General features: G+C 37.7%; 1 protein-coding gene across 1 annotated transcript in view; it reads right to left on the bottom strand.

Annotated features, from left to right (window-relative positions):
* Positions 1–16,798, bottom strand: part of LOC134474779 (uncharacterized) — a 75,886-nt gene extending 59,088 nt beyond the window's left edge. Inside the window, exons 1-7 of the mRNA XM_063243428.1 lie at positions 16,677–16,798; positions 13,773–13,845; positions 10,437–10,563; positions 10,114–10,169; positions 7,332–7,425; positions 758–786; positions 596–668 (exon numbers count right to left, since the gene is read on the bottom strand). Coding sequence (XP_063099498.1) covers positions 596–662 — 67 coding nt within the window. The 5' untranslated portion in view covers positions 663–668; positions 758–786; positions 7,332–7,425; ... (2 more) ...; positions 13,773–13,845; positions 16,677–16,798. The remainder of the gene's footprint in view (positions 1–595; positions 669–757; positions 787–7,331; positions 7,426–10,113; positions 10,170–10,436; positions 10,564–13,772; positions 13,846–16,676) is intronic.
* Positions 16,799–20,509: the final 3,711 nt, after the last annotated feature.

The raw sequence follows: 20,509 nt of genomic DNA, 5'->3' as shown, positions 1-20,509 counted from the left end.
CTTATGTTTCCATTGGTTCTATCATGTTGCGTCTTATTGGATTTTAATATATGTGATAGTATAAACAAATTTGCTATAGAAAAAGAGTTAATATCATAGCCATTATTAATTTTCTGTTCTTTGGTTCTGAATGCCCTATAATACTTTTATTCTCCTGAATAGTTTTACACTATTTTGTTATGTTTGATACTATTATATGTGAAGGTATACTCAACTATTTCAAATTTTGGTTGCTACTGTTACTATCCAGTTGTCTTGTAGTGAAGTGCTGTATTGCTTACATTGTTCTGCTCTGACCTGCTTTGTTCTGTCTTCTTTTGTCTTAATCTCTTTAAAATAAAACTTAAAATTGTCAATAAAAAAGGATGCAAACTGGGAACATTGGGTATTGAAACATAAGTAAACAACACATTAAAAGTTGTTTTCTCTTGTGCTTTTTAGCACCTATTTGCAAACACAGACACCAATACTTACATCTTCAGTGTTTATGTCAAAGCTTTCCAAAATTGGAGAAAAAATGGAGATGATTGTGGGCACATCAAACACAGTAAGCTACTGTATTTCTTTCCAGAGTCATGTGTATTGCTAGATTTACCTGGTTGAAATGTCTTTACATCCTTTATTCCTACTGCTTTCTTCGCAACACAATCTTTTGCTTCCATGGCAGGCTGAATGGGTTTTAAAGTCAAATGCTTAATGAACACTCCACAGCTCCAAAATGTGAAGTTGATTCAGAACACAAATATACAGTCATTACCTTCAAGTGAAGATGTGTGTCAGGTAAATCTAAAAAGGAAAATGAAAAATAATCTATATAAGAAAATATGAGAAAGCCAAACATACATTCTCACAGAGTTAGGATACATGCTTTACTTTGGAAATGAGTTCTTCAGATTTTTGACTTTGCTTTCCCATTGGTCGGATCAATATGAGAGAAAAATTAGAATACAGGTTGAACATGATTTCCAATGTGACATTATTCTTCCAAATGCCATAACTAAACAGGAAGTGAGTATATACCAATCTATACATGTCGGGTGTTGTGAAAAAGTGATTTTGGGATCCATCATGACCCTGAGAGGCTGACTGTCAAAGCTGAAAGAAGAGAACAGCATATAAATTGAACAAACCACATCATCCATTGGTACAGCATTGCACTACACGTAGGTGCTCTCGAGACACCCAGCACAGCAGAGCTCACAAACGGTGTGTCAATGCTATTTATGTTTTAAAAGATGAGGTTTTGTTATGCTGCCAAGGTGCCCTTAAATTCCTGCAGATGAGTGATCCCTCTCCCTCAAATTTTCAAATAGCTCGAACTGAAAGCATACGCACCATGCCTAGTGAGATTTTTATACACTACTCATCAATATCATTACTCCTTACACAAGCAGGTTTTGTGAAAGTTGGGGACATGGCTGAGGAGAAGCTACGTGGGAATTTCTCAGTGATTTCCACTGATACCGCATTGAAGGAATGAACCAAAGAGTGTCTCTATGTTACTTTTTAAAGGATTTGTGTGAAAAAGCTATTTTATCACAACTTACTTATCTTAAAATGAGTCAATGCTTCTATGTGTACATTAATGTCACTTGAATAATTATCAATTTAACAGAAATCTCTGATGCCTGATAGTTTAGGAGGGGAGGGAAGTACCTACAGTGTAAGGCAAGTCTAGCCCTTGTCCCTGCTTCTAATCATCTCTGCAGCAGCAAGAATTGACTTTGCCATTTGTGAGCACAAACACTGAAGCTGTGAGGAGTAAGTGCTCTCATGTTTCATCATTTGTTCCAAAATTATGTTTAGCTTTGTTATTTCCTATTTTCTTCCCCCAATAAATCCCTGTTCCTCTCCCAACTGACCTCTAGTTCGATGGTCTTGATTGTTTCCATTTACTGCTTTTTATGGATTATTCCTACCATTCCTTTCTTTATTTGGCAGAAATGGCAGTAGTATCTTAGAATTACAATTTGTTTTTCATCTCTTTACTCTTTCCCCTTTGGCTAGAAATATTTTCAGAAATAAAAACAAGATTTATGGGATGAGGCTGAGGAGGCATATGATTCCCATTCAGTCTCTGGTCCCAGGAGGGAGCTCTCTAGGGGCACGACCTACCGCAGCAGTCCTGCCCTGGGGGAGTGCTGAGCTGTGGTGGAGCTTAGGACGGGGAGAACAGGTCAGACACTGGGAGCCTCATGCATCTGCTCTGTTACCTTCACTGATACCACTTCATAAGAGTCCAGAAGGGTGGCTTTTCAATTGTTCCACCTCATTGCCTCTTAAATTTGCCTTTGGGGACTTGCAGATCCAGAGTTCCATTTGGCTTCTATGTCTTCGCATTTTCTATTTTTATTTCAGTGAAATTGCTGCACTGATCCTTATAAATTGTTTATGGTAGTTATCTTTATTGCTGCTATCAATAGCAATGACTTGGGAAATTACTACTCCTCAGAGACATCTTCAAGTTGTAGCTGACTTTTGAGTGTTGATTCTGTTATAAGATTGTCCTTGTTCAGCAGTCACGGGAAAGATGGTGGATCAGTAAGTAACAAGGTACAGAGCCTCTCTGGGAGAAACAGCTCAGACACTTAGAATTTACCACCATGCAGAAGACTGGGTGAAAGGAAATGGACTCTCAATGACTCAGGAAGAAACTGAGGAAAAAGATTTTTAAAAAAAGAAAAGAAAAATGTGGACAGAAGGCTGGAGCCAGAAGCACGCTCACCAGAGCCAGTCCAACTCACGGGTGTGGCACTCTCACCTGAGCCAGTTGGACTCGCGTGGCAGTGCTCTCACTGGAGCCACAGTTGTGCTGAAGTCAGGGTTTGGTAAGCCCAATGGAGGACAGAGCCAGTGTGGAGACCTGCACTAACCTGCAGTGAGTGCTCAGAATCTGGCCCTCCTGGGAGAGATTAGGTGACCAACCAGATGACATATTGATATTGGGCAGGATGGGCCAGAACAAGGAATGGCAGTGACTTCAGTTGGCTGCTCCCTGCCAAGAGCACATGGGTGGGATCTGACAGGGCTGGGTCATGCCTTTGGCCAGCACCCAATAGCCAGAGTTGAAATTGTCCCTGACATTTTCCTAAACCAGTTCCATCCTCGCTGCACAAACTAATGTGGTGAAGGCCTCCACTGGTTGACTGGCTCAGAGGGTAGGGGCCATCCTACACCACCCCTGCTTGCACCTCAATGACCAACAACAAAATGGAGAAGGCTGCAATCCCTAGCCAGCACACTTCAGAAGAACCATAACCAATAGGAAAGGGGCTGGGACCTTCACGATACACCTGTATTGAGGAAGCAAGATACATAACAAGAGAAAGAAGTAAGAAAAAGCCTCCAGTCAAACCAGGGAATATGGGGGCCAGGAGAGGTATATACCGAACAGATTGAGGGCAGCAAACATGAGATATTTGACATGGTATCAGCTGACATAAAGAAATATCTTCGTGACATTATAGATGAACTGAAAACTGAAATATTAATACAACTACAGTAAGATGTAAGATTAATAAAAGAAATGCTAAGCCCCTCCCAAGAAGACATAGATGGAAAAATGGAGGAACATGAAAAAGGAGAGAAACCTTCATAGAAGACCATAAAATAAAACTAGAATACATGCAACAGAGTCAAAGAGATTACCGGGAAATTTAAAACTACATTGAAAGATAGCAAAATTGCCTGAAGGAAACTAGGGATACATTAACAACACTTGATAGGTTTGCAATGTGTGATTGTGAAAGGAAAGATCTCTTAAAAATAACAAAGAAATAGGCAGTAACAATACAAAGGCTAGAAGACAACAAGAGGATGATCCATAGTTTAAGAATAAAAATGAGTGAAGAAGCAGGAGTAAACACAAAGCAGATACAAAGGCTATTCACAGAAATAATTAAGAAAAACTTCCCAGGCATAGGAAAAGGAGATGATATTCAGCTATTTGAGGCATACAGAACTCCAGCCACCTAAAACAAAACTGAGCTACCACCCAGACATATAATAATCAAGATCCCAGAAATTCATCCCAAGAACAGAATATTGAAAGCTGTCAGAGAAAAGAAATAGATCACCTCTAAAGGAAAACCCATCAAACTCATGACAGACTTCTTGACACAAACCATCAAATCAAGAAGAACTTGAAGTGAATTATTCCAAGCCTTGAAAGAAAATAACCTCCAATCCAGACTGACATACCCTGAAAAACTGTCTCTCAAAATTAATGGAGAAACAAGATGCTTCCATGACAAAGAGGAACTGGGGGAGTTCGTGACCACCAACCCAACCCTACAAAAAATACTGAAGGACATTCTAGAGAGGGAGAAAAAAAACCCAGGATTTCAGGAACAGTGGCAGAGAGGCCTCAATGAATGGGGCAGACAATGGAATGAAGGAGAAAAGTAGACAACCAATAGCAGAAAAATAGCATAACAGAAATGAGGCAGAGAAGGTTGGCTATAATCTCTAACATAGATGGCCTTGATACACTAACAAAAAGAAACACAGGCAGAGTAGATCAGGAGATAGGGCCCATCGAAAATTTCCTCTGTGTGGGAAATATAATTAACGTGAAAGAGGGTTTATGGACCAAAAGTCAAATATGAAAAAACAATGCTCTATGTGACAGGGAACCAGAGAGAAATAGGGGCAGCTCGTCCAGCACCTGAAGATAGCTTGGAAAGACATGACACTTGTGCAGTGGAGAAGAAGCTATAATGAAGCAAAAGTCTTGAGGCTTTTGTACGTGCAGGAAACCAACTTAAGATCAAGCCCAGGGGTAAAAAGTTTCAGAACCACTTGGGTAAATAACAGCTTGCATCCCTAACCTACAAACTAAAGGGAGTTAGTGGGAACCAAAATGTACAATGTAACCCATGAAAGTGAAAGTAAAAGGGAAGGAATTGTCTAAAAAGGAAGGCAGAGGACATTGTTAATAGTGTACCACGATTTAAAATCCACATTGTTCTTATCATTTTGTTTAGTTTGGTTATATTTTATTCCAGCCAGTCTACCTGTAGTAGACTTAATGGCCAGACAGCTACTCCAAAAATAGCAGGATATACCACAGTAACCATCCTTAATTTCCTATTAAATTAATCTGAAGCCCTGTATTACTTATACTGTCTTATTATGACTGATCTTATTTGAATCTGGTTTGTCAGATCACTGTCTCGTCTTGACTGATCTTATTCAAATCTGTTATGATTTGATAGTATCAAGTCTGAGAGTATAGACAACTACACTGAAGATGACAGGATTTACTAGGATACCCACTCTGGTTTGATTATTACCTGCTTTTGAAGTCTTATAATGTCTCCAATGTTTTGTTTTTATTAATATTGTTATATACTGCTATGTTCAATTATACTATGCCTGATGATATAGACAATTCTATTGAAGATAACAAGAGACATCATAGTAACCATTGTAGGTCACCTTGTGTCATGGTTTTATATGACTTTTTCATTTTGTGTTTTTCTAGGAGTTTTTGTTTTGTCTTGTTTTGTTTTTCCCTCCAATACAGAAAGGATAGCTATCCATATAGAGACTCGTGCATGTGTAGAACTTCTAAACAGTTTATGAGAACTGATTATATAATGCACAATAAAATGAACAACTACTTTGAAGAAAAAGAGACACTAAGGGACCCAGTTCTGATTCTGTAGCATCATGATGTGAAATCCAGCAAATTATTATTCTTTATTCCAAGGGATTTTAGTCTGTTTTGTTTAATTTCAAAATGCATGAAGGAATGGACAGTGATTTTGAAGAGAATGAGGAACACTATGACAGCCATTGTCGATTTCCTTATTGTCTGGTCTTGAAGACGTAAAATGCCTTCACCATCCTGTTTGGATCAGTTTTATACTATGTTGTTTTGTATAAATTCACTGTATGTGAAGATATGGACAAGTATTTGGAAGAAAACAAGAGAAAGTATAACAGGTAGTGAAGATCTACTGATGTCTTGCTTTGAAATGTGTCTCTTACACTGCTTTCTTATGTTTTGTTTTGTTATCTTTTTTTATGCTTAATTTTACTCTGTTTAAAATAAAATTAAGAAAAAAAGATTTATGCTCCCCCTTGACCCTGTTATGTCTTGATCTAGTTCTCAACTTATGGTTCTTCTCCAGATTTCTCTACAGGAAACTTGATATTGGGCCACCTCCAGTGGTCTGAGGATGAGCGGTGTCAGCCTTTCCAGAGAACTTACTACCAATACACTTCCTCAGTCCTTGTGAATCAAATATGTGGTGTAACATGTTCCCCAACAGGGGCTTCATTTCTTCACAAAAGATCTGGCACACACATTCTCTTCCAAATCCTCTTCCCTTCCCTGAGTCTCTTTCAAATCCTCTTCCCTTCCCTTCTTTCCCGTTTTGGAAAGTGGTGCTGACTTCCTCCTCATCATGTCACCCAAATTGAAAATGCACGAATGTCAACCACTTTCTTATGGACTTTTTACTGAGACTATGACTTTGCTGATCTCAAAAAGCATTCCTTTCTTTCTATTTTTTTACTGTCTCATTCTGGATACACTACATGATGAAACAGCAACTCTTTTTAAGTGGTAAAACTGTAAATGGAATTCTGCAACCAGCATTGTGGGAGAAGTAAGTGCATGAACCAAGGTACCAGTGAAACTACGCATATAGCTGACCTTGCTTGTTTATTCTGATCTGTAGTGAATAAAGAAGAGCTCTGCATAATCTAGTACTTCAGTCCTTGATGCCTTTCCAGTGGTAAGAAGACAGGGAAAGTGAAAAACTTCTGCTCTACTTCTCTATCAAGTTTTGCTACTCAATGCTCAATTGATACAATTTCTACACTTCTGCTACCTTGATCTTCCTTCTCTTAAGAATTACTTCATTTCAGGGGCTGGGGATTTAGCTCAGTGGCATAAGTGCCTGCCTTGCAAGCAGGCAGTCGTGAGTTCGATCCCTGGTACCAATAAAAAAGGAAAAAGACCAAAAAAAAAAAAAAAAAAGAATTACTTCATTTTTCCACACTCCATACTTTGTTTTCTTTGTTTACTCCCTGTATTATTGCTTTCGCATTCTTCACTCCTTTCTTTCCTATTAATTTTCTAACTTCCCTCAGACATTAGAATGCCTTGAAATGGTGCTAACAAGGTAGCTCCCTCAGTGACCCTCAAATTAACCTATTACTTAAACTTCAAAGTATATAAAACTTACTACTGATTTACTTCTTTTTTCTTACTATCCAACTCATGGGTAGTTTTTTGACTATTATAATCCAGCAATGCTCTACTTTTAGCTAAATAACTATCAAATAACTTCTCTAAATAAATTACACATATTTCCTACCTTTTGTTTGTGTATTTCCTGCATGTTTTCCTCCATCATCTGCATCCCCAGGAAAAGGATCGACAGGCTGCTGTGGAAGATTCTCAGAGATACTCTGTGAAAATTCATATAGCAGTAATGAGTTACAGAAGCATTTCTTACTCATTTCCAAAGAAACTATCTGATTTTTACCATCTTAAGGCAAGCAGGTTTAATAATGGGAAGCATATACTGAGAACCAAAATGTCTCCCATATGAACCTTATGACAAGCCCAGCTGCTGTCTCCATATGGGTGCTGACTTTGTAAAGCAGGCATGGAATGCTACAGGAAGGATTCAGAGACAAAATTCTGTCTGACAAACCTATTTCATCCTAGCTTCACAAGAGTCAACGGTACGCTGCACTCTCCAATGAATGTAACATTGAAACATACAGATTTACATGAAGCCATTTTTATGAGTGCATGTTTGTGATATGTAACAATTACACTTGTTTTGGGGAACTGCTACATGAGTTATCATTTCTTGATTACCTTGGTTCCCTTTATACCCTAATATCACTTTCCCTTCCCTGAATAAACAAATTCTTATAAATATACTTGTTATTATTCAGCATTAAGCATTCTATTCACAGAAGTCATGTCACTGTTAAGATACTCGGCCAGTAAGAAACTTCAGAGAGCCATGCTGAGTAAAAACATCATTGCAGGCACTACTTCACTTGTGTAAACAAGGACTTGAAAGAAAAGCAATTCTGAGATAATATTTTTACTGATAGAAAAATGTTTGAAAATAAAAATATACTGATAACTTCATGTTATATTCAAGAAATAGCACATGAATATGAGATGTTATATACAACTCTTTCCCAATTAAGAAAAACTTTGAAAAAGTATGAAAAAAGACTGCAACATAAAAACTTTTTTTACAAAGTGCCCCCAATTTACAACATACCGACTTACACATTTTCTTTTCTATCTGTTACAAAACTGTAAATAACTGTGAGGAAGTAACTGCACTTCCTGCTTCCTGGTCACTGTAGGGTGCTGCAGTGATGGACAGACAGGGCTCATGGTCCTGCCCACAGTGTCCTCCTGGACTTTACTGTGCTGGCTCCTGTTCACTCTTATATTAGCAGCAGTTCACTCTCATTCCCATCTGTACTGAAACCCCCCTCGAAAATTCTTTAACATTTGCAGGGCTAGTGGTGCACACCTGTAATTCCAAACTTCTGGAAGGGTAAGGCATGACAAGCACCAGTTCAAGCCCAGTCTTGGGAATGTGGTTACATAGAAAGACCCTGTCTCAAGTCTAATATGGCTGGTGGTGTAGTGCCATGGGAAGGCCACAGGATGGATTCAAATTAATGAAATAAAAAGTGCTTCTTGTTCATTTGACTGCTCTATCATGATAACATAAGTCTTCACCTAAGATATTCAGTATCTCACTACTTGGTACACAGTGGTACTCTAAAACAGAGATTTATTCAAGTTCACATTTAAAATCTCATCAGGGAAGCCTCAAGCACCAAGCCACTCTCTTCCTATATGCTGTCTCCATCAACAGTTTTACTAAGAGTTTTACCATTTACAAACCAGCAATCTACATGCCCCTCTCATCTTTCTTACTCTTTTCTTCACATTATTATTTTGCTGATCTCATGTTTAGGAAAAAATCTTCAATATTTATTCAGGTAAAACCTTTTATACTTTCAAAGTATTTTTATAATTTTTATCACAAATTTCCTATGACATATAGAAAGCATCACATAAGTAGTAGATCATGTGCCATCTTCATGGTATAATAAGGTCACCAAAAGCCAAATTCATTAAATTATGTTTCCAAGATTTAGCAGTTACTAACAGACAGAATACTAACACATCTTGTGACTTCAACCACCATCCTGGTACCACAATGCAGGAGCTGCATGGAACAAAGACATTAGCCCTTTCCCAAAATGCTCACTCTAGGGCCAGGGATTTAGCTCAGTGGCTGAAGTGCCTCTCTGGCAAGCACAAGGTTGTGAGTTTGAACCCCAGTAACCGAAAAACAAAACAGAACAAACAAAAAATCAAAATGTTCACTCTAACACAATTTGTCATTATTTACATTTTTATCAGTACAAGCATGGCTGCCATAAAGAGACTCACTGCATTCCACTTTCAAAATTGGTTTCTGTTTTTTCAAATAATATAACACCAAACTGTGAGTATAACACCATGTATTTACATCTTGAGTCCTTGATTCTATTGAATTACTACGTTCAGATCGACACCAGGAAACCCAAACATATTAACTATTGCAATTATCATTTATTACTCTGTCAAGTAAAAAACTGTAAAAATTATGATCCAAACATTTTGTCTGAATCTCAGCAGAATTTTCACCCATTGGCCATAGACTGACTGGGAAGAATTCCTCAGTTTTTGCTCAGCTTAGTTTCAGAATCCAAGCTGATTGCTTATGACATGTTGCTCCTAGTTTTTAACTGCACTGGCTTCCTTAAATGAATCTTACACAGGTAGCAAAGGTGTGCTCAGACTCCATTCATTTATTCCTTCACCTGCAGTACAAAGGATTCAGCACAGGGCAATTGCATTCATCTATGAACCCAGTGGCATTAACTCTTTGAGACATAATCATACTAAACAGCTAAGCTACACAGGAAATTAGGAACTGTGGTTAAAAACTGTAAGGAAAAATTTCTTACAGGTATATGAACAGGTGAGAAAGTATAGTCAAATTTTCCCATTATATTTCAACCTCAACCAATATTTATTTCAAAAATAATTACAGGCAATACCTCAGAATCCCAAGGAGATTCATCATCTGTCTGTGCTTCCAGTGGCAACACAGTATCTATAAAATGTAGTCACAGACACATTAGTTATATTCACTACAATAAATTTTACTCATGTATGCAAATCCATCTGCATTCATGAATATTTCACTAAGATACAAGTCAATGTGAAAAGAATTTCAGAAACAGGTTCAGAAATATGTTGGTGGAAGAAAAATAAGACAATAAAATTTTAAAAGAAATGGATATTATGTTTTGGATCTACACACATTTGAAAATAATAGCATATGAACAAGAACGATTTTCATAGCTAGTCACTAACTTACCAGTTTGAGGAGTTTTCTTCTCTTCATCCACATTAGTCACATTTTTGGCTGTTTGCTCTTCTTGTGTTTTTACAAGAACAAACTTACCGTTTTCCAGCCATATAATTTTTGGCCTTTCTGCTTCTTTCTAACAAAAAAAAGGCAGAACAAAAACAAAAATAGCATTACAAAGCATGCAATTGCCCAGTGACCCACTCAGCATAATGGAAACAATCGCGGGAAAAAATTTATCAAATCACAGTGACTACTCTGGGAAAAGCTGAAAACAGAAAGCACATTCTGCTCTGCATGGAAGTAGATGCAGATACATGAACACAAATGAAAACAGTGAAATGTGTTTCATTTATTCTACAAATGAGGTACAAAGATACACATCCAAATCAAGTACAATCAGTTCTATCTGGGAAGCTCAGGAAAGGCCATTTCTTTTGAAAGGGAGAGAAAGCACACAGGAAGGCTGTCTAGGGAAGTCAAATTATCACATTTACATTTAAACCTCAACCAATACTTATTTCAAAAATAATTACAAGTGATAGGCAACACCTCCGAATTCAAGAATACCATTTCATTTAAAGAACAAATGAAATACCTCAGAATTCAAAAAGGGACACCAGAAACAAAAGGATGAGGCATGAAACAATGCAGCAAAAGAGGGCTGCCCAAGGAAGATGATACAACTAGAATAGTTTCCAGAAGGGCACAAACAGATAAAAAGGAGCAGCAAGGGGAACCACACAAGACTCATCTCAGGCTGGAATGGGAACTTTCCCTTTGTGAAAAGGGAATCTGCAGATTCTTGGCAGCAGTGTAAGATCAATGCCAGAGTTTAATGGGCAGCAGAGCATAAAAGAATATAATGTCTACATGATGGGTGAGAAAATGAGTCTAGAAATGAAAAACAGTTCTCAGAATGTAAAGAGTAAGAAAGACTCGATAGTCATCAGAAGAGTGGCTGGGGCCAGGAATTCTCAGCTTCAGAGGTCTGGAGCCATCCAATATCATCGCGGAAAGGTCACAGTCAAGGCCTGCAGAAAGACATCAAGCTGGAGGCCTGGGACTGCAGACACATTGTAGGAGGAGGGGAGAAGATGACCTCACTCAGGAAATCATATCAGTTCAAAAGGTGAAGTATTTGTAGAATACAGCAAACTGAGGTAGTAATGCTAACTATGCTATCCATGGTTCTGAAATTCCTCAAATGAAATCAAGGAGATGCCATTTTTCAATGATATACACTAACTTTTTTTCAGGAAATGAGCATAAACTTTTATTGATATATGTAAATGCTGACTTCTGGGACACTACATAAATATGATTTTAAAATTTAATCATAAGATTTAACACTAAAATATCCATTGAAGATTTTGCCAAAGATTCCTGTTCAAAGAAAAATCTTCCAGGATTTAATGAAATGGAGGCCTGCTGATGTGCACCTGTGTCCTGTGCTAATAGGGCAGCTGAGGTACGATGGTTCCTGAAGCCAGGAGTTAGAAGCCCAACTGATAAGTATAACCAGGTCCATTCTCAAAAAGGGAAACATATTGTAAATTATAGAAGGGAAATGGTGATATATTTACAGAATAAGGTATTTTTGCATACTACTATAACATGAGGGAGAAATGTAAAACCTTATTTAAAAATTCCTATTCTCCCAATAAATGGCATATCCCAATACTTCTAATTTTCTATTTATACCATATGCAATGACAGTTACAAATGGAAGAAAGGTTGCATGCTATTTACCACTACCTGAGAACTGAAGCATTTATAGTAGAGAGAGAAGAAAACACAGTATGTTCCATGAGTTTTTCATTCAGAGAAACAACTGCTAATCAGGATTCTATAGAAAAATTACACTTTGAAAAGATGCACCTAGTAAACATGGAGCTGGCTAAAAGAAAAGATTAATAAATTTTAAGATGACATTCTAACCTATGTTCAGAGTTAAAGGATACTACAATGTACTGTGTGTATCATACCTATTCATTCCTCTGATTTGTTTCCTTATTTGACATAACATTAAACATAACCTGAAATTATATATCCTAAGCACAGTAAGGAAATATACACTTTAGGGCATATTTTTAGAAACTCAATGTACTTATTTATTACATAAATCATGCATACATTACTTGAAAAATTCTACTAGGTAGAAATCCATTCATTAACATTCAAATGGTATTAAAATGCCTCTTAATACAAAACACCGCACTGCAGGTCTTCAGAATTCACACAACATCTTTCTAATCTCCAGAAACTCACAGTACTGCGGGAGTTTTAAATGAATATTTGGAAGTACAAAAACTTCTGAAACTTGAAATGTCAGAAAGATTTGGACACTTCAACTGTATATTTTAAAAACTATAATGCTTACAATTACTTAATCATTACCACTTGCTTTTTTAGACCATCTAGCTCTAGGACTGGTCATTATTTTGACCACAACAAGTATTCTTCAAAAAGATGAAAAATTTTAAAAATGTTATCCTCTTAATGGAGGAATCACTTAGAAAACAAGGTGCAGGCAGGTGTAGTAGCACATTCAACCCAGCACTGAAGGTGAAGCTAAAGATCCCAAATTCCAGTCCTGATTAAAAAACAAATTCAATTAATTAAAAAAATGAGGACCAGGGGTAGACCTTCTTGCACAGGCCCTGTGATCAACTCCCAGGAACAAAAGAAATAAAATAGCAACAATGAAAATCCTGCACTTCTAAAGTTTGAAGACACAGATACAGATAACTTTGATGAAACATTTTAAATTTCTAAGCTGTCACAGTTTCCAATATTATTTTAGTCCAACAACAGAACCAATAAAGGCAACAGAAAAGCTCTCATAAAAACTGTATGACAGTAAAATAAAATATACTTAAAGGAAAAAATGTTTTATCTCTAAGTTGCTCAAATGAAGGCACCAAAGTTCCCTGATTATTGAAAGGACTAATAAGATCATAAAATATTTATATAGGTATGAGTGCTATGAAGATCTTGGTAGTAAGATTTTCAAGCCATGGCAAGGTCCACTTATCCAAATGATCCTTGACCAAATTTTGTATTTCCGCCATCATGGCAAAGGTTTGACAGACACAATTTTCCTGTCACTGTATGTTTTCTAACCCATTAGTTTTTTCAGTCACAAATACGTCAAAGTATGTACCAGTTATTTACCAAAGGGGTGGAAATTCTTTTTGACTAGGCATAGTTCTCTAAAATGAACTTCGCGGATCAATGTTCCATATAAATTCAGGGTAGCTACACCACTGTTAAATTTGAAGACTAAGTGCAATACAATGCAAAACTAAGAGGAAGAAAACTAACATTACGAAAGAGACTTACCTTGTTATCCAGAAGAAAGTCAGTGTCATCTGATTTAGGCCAGAAATTAACAAGACTGTGTTTGCTGGAAGAGCTGGGGAGCAAAAACACACAATAGCAGTGGGTGAGTTTCATTCTTTAAAAACTGGTGAAAGCTTGGCTATCTGTGTATCAAATGATGGTTCGTGGTTGACACAACTAAAATTTGACTTGTAGTTTTGAAATATTTTAGATGTTTCCTTCTGTCTTCACTTATTCCAATCTACGAAACACTCAGCATAGTCTCACTTTCACTCCCAAAGCGTGACAGCCAAGAGACCAGCACAGTCTAAAAGTCATTTCTCTTTACAAATTGCCTCCTCTGAAGGCTGAAGTGAAAATGCAATCAATGGCCAACAAAAGTTGTTACCTGGACTCAAAAATGCCTGGTAACCTCAAGGTGAAAAGATTCACCGTCCCCTTTCCCTGGTCTGTCTCTGTTTCAATGACTAATCTGGTTGTGATGGTTTTGGTTTAAAGTGTCCCCTTTAGTGGGAAGGTGTTTGGACCATGGGGACCCTATACTCAGCATGCCCTCATCCATCTGCAAGTTCAGTAGCTCACTGTGCCCTTAGCAGGTTGGGTCTGCTCTGAGGCAGACCACTGGGTCCTGACCTGGATGGGTGAATTCTCACCCCTGGTTCTTCAGCCCTCTCACTGCTCCTGCCTGCAGGAGCTTTCCTCTACCTTGTCTCCCTGCTAAGGAATTTCTTCCTTGGAGCCTGAACTGAGTCAAAATAAATCTTTCCTCCTTTAAAACACTGGGGTTGAGCAATTTCCCCCATTAATGCAAAAGTTAGTGAAAGTCAGTATGATGCTAAGTAACTCTGGAATGGCAGTCTTTTTCTACTATCAAAGCCCCTTACAGTAAGACAACTCTGTTTCTTCCCTTTACCATAAAAACAGGACATTGAACTATAAAAATATCTGAAGGTTAAAAGTATGGAAATCAAAGAAAAAAATGTGTATGTGAGTTGATAAATCTCTTCCCAGGGAAATTAAACTATTAAAAATTATAAAATCCAATTATTTTTCCTGTATGGCTTTGCTTTTTTCACCTACACATAAATTGGTGAAACTTTCACAGACACACTGACATTCAAGCAGGATCTAGCTGGAAAATCAGCCCTGGTAGCTGCTCCTCTGTTATCCTAAGTCTAATCTAAAGTCCTTCTGAAAGGGCTCCTACTCCTGGGCTGCTCAATGGAGGGCTCCACAAGAGTCTTCACCTAAACTTTTCAGTCTATGAAGGCATAGATTCCTGCAACAAGGATGAACTCAAGTAAGCAACAGTAGCTGTTCCTGAAAAGAAAGCTATTTGTGTCACAATCACCTACCCTCAGCAGAAGCAAGGTACTGATAATCAAATGGGCACGTCTGACTTCCAGGCCTACCTTCCATCTACAGGAAGCACATCAGCCAATGGAGTAAAGAGGTGGAGGTGAGAGACATCTGTCCTGGGTCACAGGCCCATGAAGTTCAGCAACTTATGGTTCCCAGTGGACTTTGGGGCCTGAGCCACCCTACATGAACTGAGAAGGAAGGTGGCCATGGGACATTCCTCCCTGCTCTAGAGACTTCCCAATGGCTCACATTACCCTAAGCAATCCAACACCAATCTTCAAGTTTCTCAGTTTCTCCAACTGAACAAAAGGGCAACAATCTTTTCAGGTATCTTTAAACCTTCACTTTTAATATGCCTTTTGAAACAAAGCTCACTAATTTGGGCTTCAATTTCTGTATTATCTTTATTAAACTTGTGACAAACCTCAACTTTCTGATTTCTAATACCCAAGTCTTGCCCAATTCGACGCTGCTCTTCAAACTTGCCTTCCCTCATGAATTCTACTGTCATGCTCTCCCACTGGGCATGCTAGACCTGCTCCTCTCTTCTGCTATGGAAACTCTCACAGAAGGAGACATGAGGAAGTGTATTAGTCTCAGCAACGATAGAACCTGATTTCAATTTCATTTTTACCATGAACTATATTCAGATAAGTCACTTTAATATCATTGTGCTTCAAATTCTCTATGATACAACCATGTGGCTAGAATGTTAAGCAGGTTGAGGCAATAGAAGGTATTTTTATTGGTCTCTTAGATTCCTTAGAACCTGAAAGTCTACTTATTTTTTACTCTGCTTAAGGAACAATAAGAAATACTAAGCAGCATAAGCACTTGCCTTGCAAGCATGCAGTCGTGAGATTTGATTTCTGGTACTAAAAAAAAAAAATACTAAGGCAGCAGAAATAAAAAAAAATACCAAGTAGAAGAAAAATTTTTTAAAAAGTCAAGAAAATATTTTACTTAAGAGGAAAAAAAATCATAGAACTAGGCAATAGTAATAGCCTGAAAGGAAAACCAAACTGGGAAATTGGTGAATAGACACATGCATTAAAAATGTCATTGCAATAAACCCTCAACATAAATAAGATGATTTACATAAAGATAGTCTTAACTACCACATCTCCCCTAAGTTCTATAGTGGTAAAAACAAGAAACTGGCTATCAATTCAATCATTATCTTTAGAATAAACTCACCAACTTCTCAGGAAAACTAAGCAGACTTGACATGTCCCTTATGGTGACTTTCTACATTGATCTTAAATGACCTGCATTTGGATCCCAGCACTGCAGAGGGCAATGGAAGGCATCTGGGAGCCAGGCAGGCTAACAGTCAACACATGGGTCAGTTACTTCTTAATTATGAGACCATGGACCATTTAAATAACCCCCATTCATAACAGCAGCCAAATTAATAAAACTGGATTAAAACAGTACAGGTACTTTGTCTGGCCTGGAACAGAACACTAAAAAAGATTATTTTCTTTTTCTGCACTCACTAAATAGTCACTGTATGATATTTAAAAACCTGTAAATTCTTACCTGGTTAGAGATTCATCTTCAGAAATAGCAGGTGCTATTAAAGAAAAAGGTAAAATATATTTTGAATTAACAAAAATATAAACTATTAAAGTATAACTCTGATGTTTTGACACAAAATAGTCTTTTGGGCTACATCTGTAGCCCATTCTACAATCAGTATTAATTATGCTATTGATATGCAATGCATTAAGAAATCTCACTTCCTATTTTTTATTTAAGAAATGCAGGGAAGAAGAGAATTTACCTACATTTGATAGCTAAATGAGCAATAGTGCTGTGCACAATCACATCCTACCTGAAGGTATTATATTGACAGAAATGGTACCATTAGCAGTATCGCTGGCATAAGCTGACATGGCAAACAAAGAGCATGACTTTCCTAGAGTAGTGGCACTAGGAACGATCATAAAAGATACACTTATTTTCTTAAGACACAAGGCAGCTGCTGTAGCATTCAGTTGGAACTGTAGAGTTTGAAGAGGAAATACTTTAGCTCAAGGAAGCTGTAAAGGGCATTCTAATTTGCAGCATGGCAAAATATGGGAAGCACACCTGAAACAAGCACCATTGCAATGATTTCCAGCTCTCAGTGGAGAAGAGCTCAGGAGAAGTCTGTGCACTTACTCTTGCTATTCCTCTCCTAGGGAAGATGCTAAGGAGCTCCCTTAGTTCTCCCTGGTTTCTCTGACATATGTGTGATGCAAACAGGGCTCAAGTTCATCTGCTATCTTACTTCCCATGGAAAGAACCACTTCAGAGCTCAAGCCTTTACAAGCTGGTCCAGTCTGAAAAGCTTAAAAGCCAGCACCGGGGAGGTTGCAACCAGCTGCCAGGGAGCACTATCTTACATGGAATAATGAAAACATACAAATGAAACCACTAACTCACTGAGCCTCTCAGAATGTGACAAGTGAAAGACAAAATTTTACGTCATGTAAACTTTGGGAAAAAAACAAAACAACACAAAGAACCAAAAGCCTCTGATTTCCCGTGACAGAGAACCTATTCATACAAAGTCAGGGCTGGGGTTGGACTCAGTGGTAAACAGGTGTGCACAGCACGCACAAGACCACTGAGTCCCTAGTACTGAAGGAGTGAGGACCAATAATAATAATGATAAAATCGGTCATGTTTTACTAACTTAACATGACTTGCACTCAAAGGAAGAGGAGCATTTTGACTCACCTATAGCTTTCATTACTCCCTCATCTTACTTCCCATCTCCAGGTAAGAATGAAAGACCTGAGGCACTTTGAGAAGCACAGCACTCGCCAGTGTCTGCCTCCATTCTCAAAGGTTCTGTCTGGACCCAACAGAACAAGGTGGTGCAGTTCGTGCTCTGAAGTTCAGCATGATGTCACTTTTGGCAACCCTCCTCATGATGAGGAATCCACATAGAAAGCAGGCCAGCTCAGCATGTGGAGCACATGCCATCAGCGCATATTCATACAAGCATGAAAAACACAAAAACTAAGGCTGGAGGTATAGCTCCATGGTAAATCATTGACCTGGAATGGCCAAAGCACTGGCTTCGGTCCCTAGGAACATCCCCAATAAGAGGAAGAAAGGCAGTTCAAGTAACAGCTTTATTGGCTACATTCAGTTAGCTTGAACAGTTATTGCTTTTAATCTTCAAAAATTATCCACTGTATCATTTCAATGAAGGAGCAGATCTGCTAAAATGATCACTGCCAGGAAAATGAAAAGTTCAGTGGTTGCAGTATTGGTGGGGTGGTGCAGGGCCAGGGAGGCAATGAACAAATAGCACAAAGGAGCTGTCTGAGGCATGACACTGCTAAAGGAAACACACAACAAATTCCAATCCACCATCACATGAAGAATGCTAACAGTGAAACTTAGTGTTAAATGCAGACTTTGGATGGGAACCAAGGACCAGTGTAAGTCATCGTCTATAACAAGTGTACTACTCTAGAGGACAGCACTGGCCATGGAGGGAGGCAACTCGTGTGAGAGGCACACAGTCTACTGGAAATCTCTGGAGCTTTCTTTCAATTTTGCTGTGAACTTAAGCCTGATATTTTAAAATGTTCATAGTGCAAAGGGTACAGTTCAGTGGAGGGGCACTTGCCTTGCATGAATGGAGTCCGAGGTCTACCAATCACTGCAAAAAAGAACGCATAGAAAATAAAAGAGAAGAAACAAAGCTATTCATTAAAGATAGTTACTAAACCCAGTACTGCAGAAGATACGGAAAGTCAGTATACCCCTGGAGATAATTACAAGATCAAAGTAGCACAGACTAGATATCATCTCCTAAACTAAAGAATAGGAAAATACGGAGAACAACATAAGTTACAAACTTGGGTGGGAAAATAATGTATAAGTGACTTAAAATTTTATTTTTAGTCACAAAAATCACTTCTCAGTGATAAGGTCATGTAGTAATATGTTATTTACTAAGTCTAATGCATTTATTGACATATTAAAACTTTATTATATGTTATTACACAGACAGTAAACATAGTGATTTAAAACTCTTTTCATGTATAGGATTTCAGAAGTAAAAATTAATAAATGGAGTATTTTGAAATAAAAATTTTCCTATACTTAATTTCTTAAATACTTCTGAATTCTGCAGTATTAAGAAAAAAACAAGAACAAATATAAATGCAGCAGTAAATATACTACACATTTGAATAGACCCATCAGATGGAGAACGCCAACAGTTTGCCCTAATGTTAACTGCCAACGTTAGATGACAACGTAACGATGGACCACTGTAAGTCATCATCTGTAACAAGGGTACTCCTCTAGGGGCGGGCACTGGCCATGGAGGGAAGCAAAACACTTTGTGTGAGAGGGACATGATCAATCAAAGCCCTCTGGATCCTCCTTTCAACTTTGCTGTGAACCTAAGCCAGACATAAAAAACAAAGTTCTTAGTGAAAAGGGTGCAGCTCTGTGGTAGAGCACTTGCCTGACTTGAGTGGAGTCTCGGGTTGAGTGGCAACCACTGCAAAAAGGAAGACAATGGAACAGAAAAAAAAAGAGAATAAACAAAGAAACAAAGAAAAAAGGTATTATTTAAAGAAAGTTAATGAATCTACTAATACTATGATACAGAAATTTAGTATACAATTGGAGATAATTCAAAAACACAGTAACAGTGTGTAGATATCACCTCCTAAACCAGAGTAGGACATTATACAGAACAATACAAATTACATACTTTAGGGGGAAGATAATAATTGTTAAGTGACTTAAAATTTTATTTTTAGTCACAAAAATCACTTTTCAGTAATACAACCATGTAGTAATATTCTTTTACTAAGTCTAACACATTTACTTAAAAAATTAAAAGTTTACTCTAATGTTAGTACACACAAAGTAACCATACTAATTTAAAACTATTTTTCATGTATAGGATTTCAGAATTAGAAATTAAAGAAGTGTAACATTTGGATTAAAAATTTCCTATAATCATCTCCTAAATTCTTCTGAATATGGAGTATTAACAAACAATTAAGAACAAACATAAATGCAACAGTAAATACCCTACACATTTGAATAGACCCATCAGATGGAGAACACTAACAGTGAACCCTAACATTAACCGCAGATTCAGATTTTAAGGATAAGGGTAGACTCATGGTAACTCATCGTCTATCACAAGTGTACTACTCTAGGGGAGAGCACTGGCCATGGAAGGAGGCAACTTATGTGTGAGAGGCACATGATCAACTGCAAATCTCTGGAGCTTCCTTTCAATTTTGCAGTGAACTTAAACCTGATATAAAAAAGCAAACTTCGTAGTGTAAAGGATACACCTCAGTGATAGCGCACTTGCCTGGCCTGAATGGAGCCACAGGAAA

The sequence above is a fragment of the Cavia porcellus genome, unplaced genomic scaffold (assembly GCF_034190915.1).
Source record: "Cavia porcellus strain 051 isolate PalLab524CR breed Dunkin Hartley unplaced genomic scaffold, mCavPor4.1 scaffold_38, whole genome shotgun sequence".
NCBI lineage: Eukaryota > Metazoa > Chordata > Mammalia > Rodentia > Caviidae > Cavia > Cavia porcellus.
The sequence above is the reverse complement of the archived record's forward strand: the minus strand, read 5'-3'. Positions and strand labels throughout refer to the sequence as shown.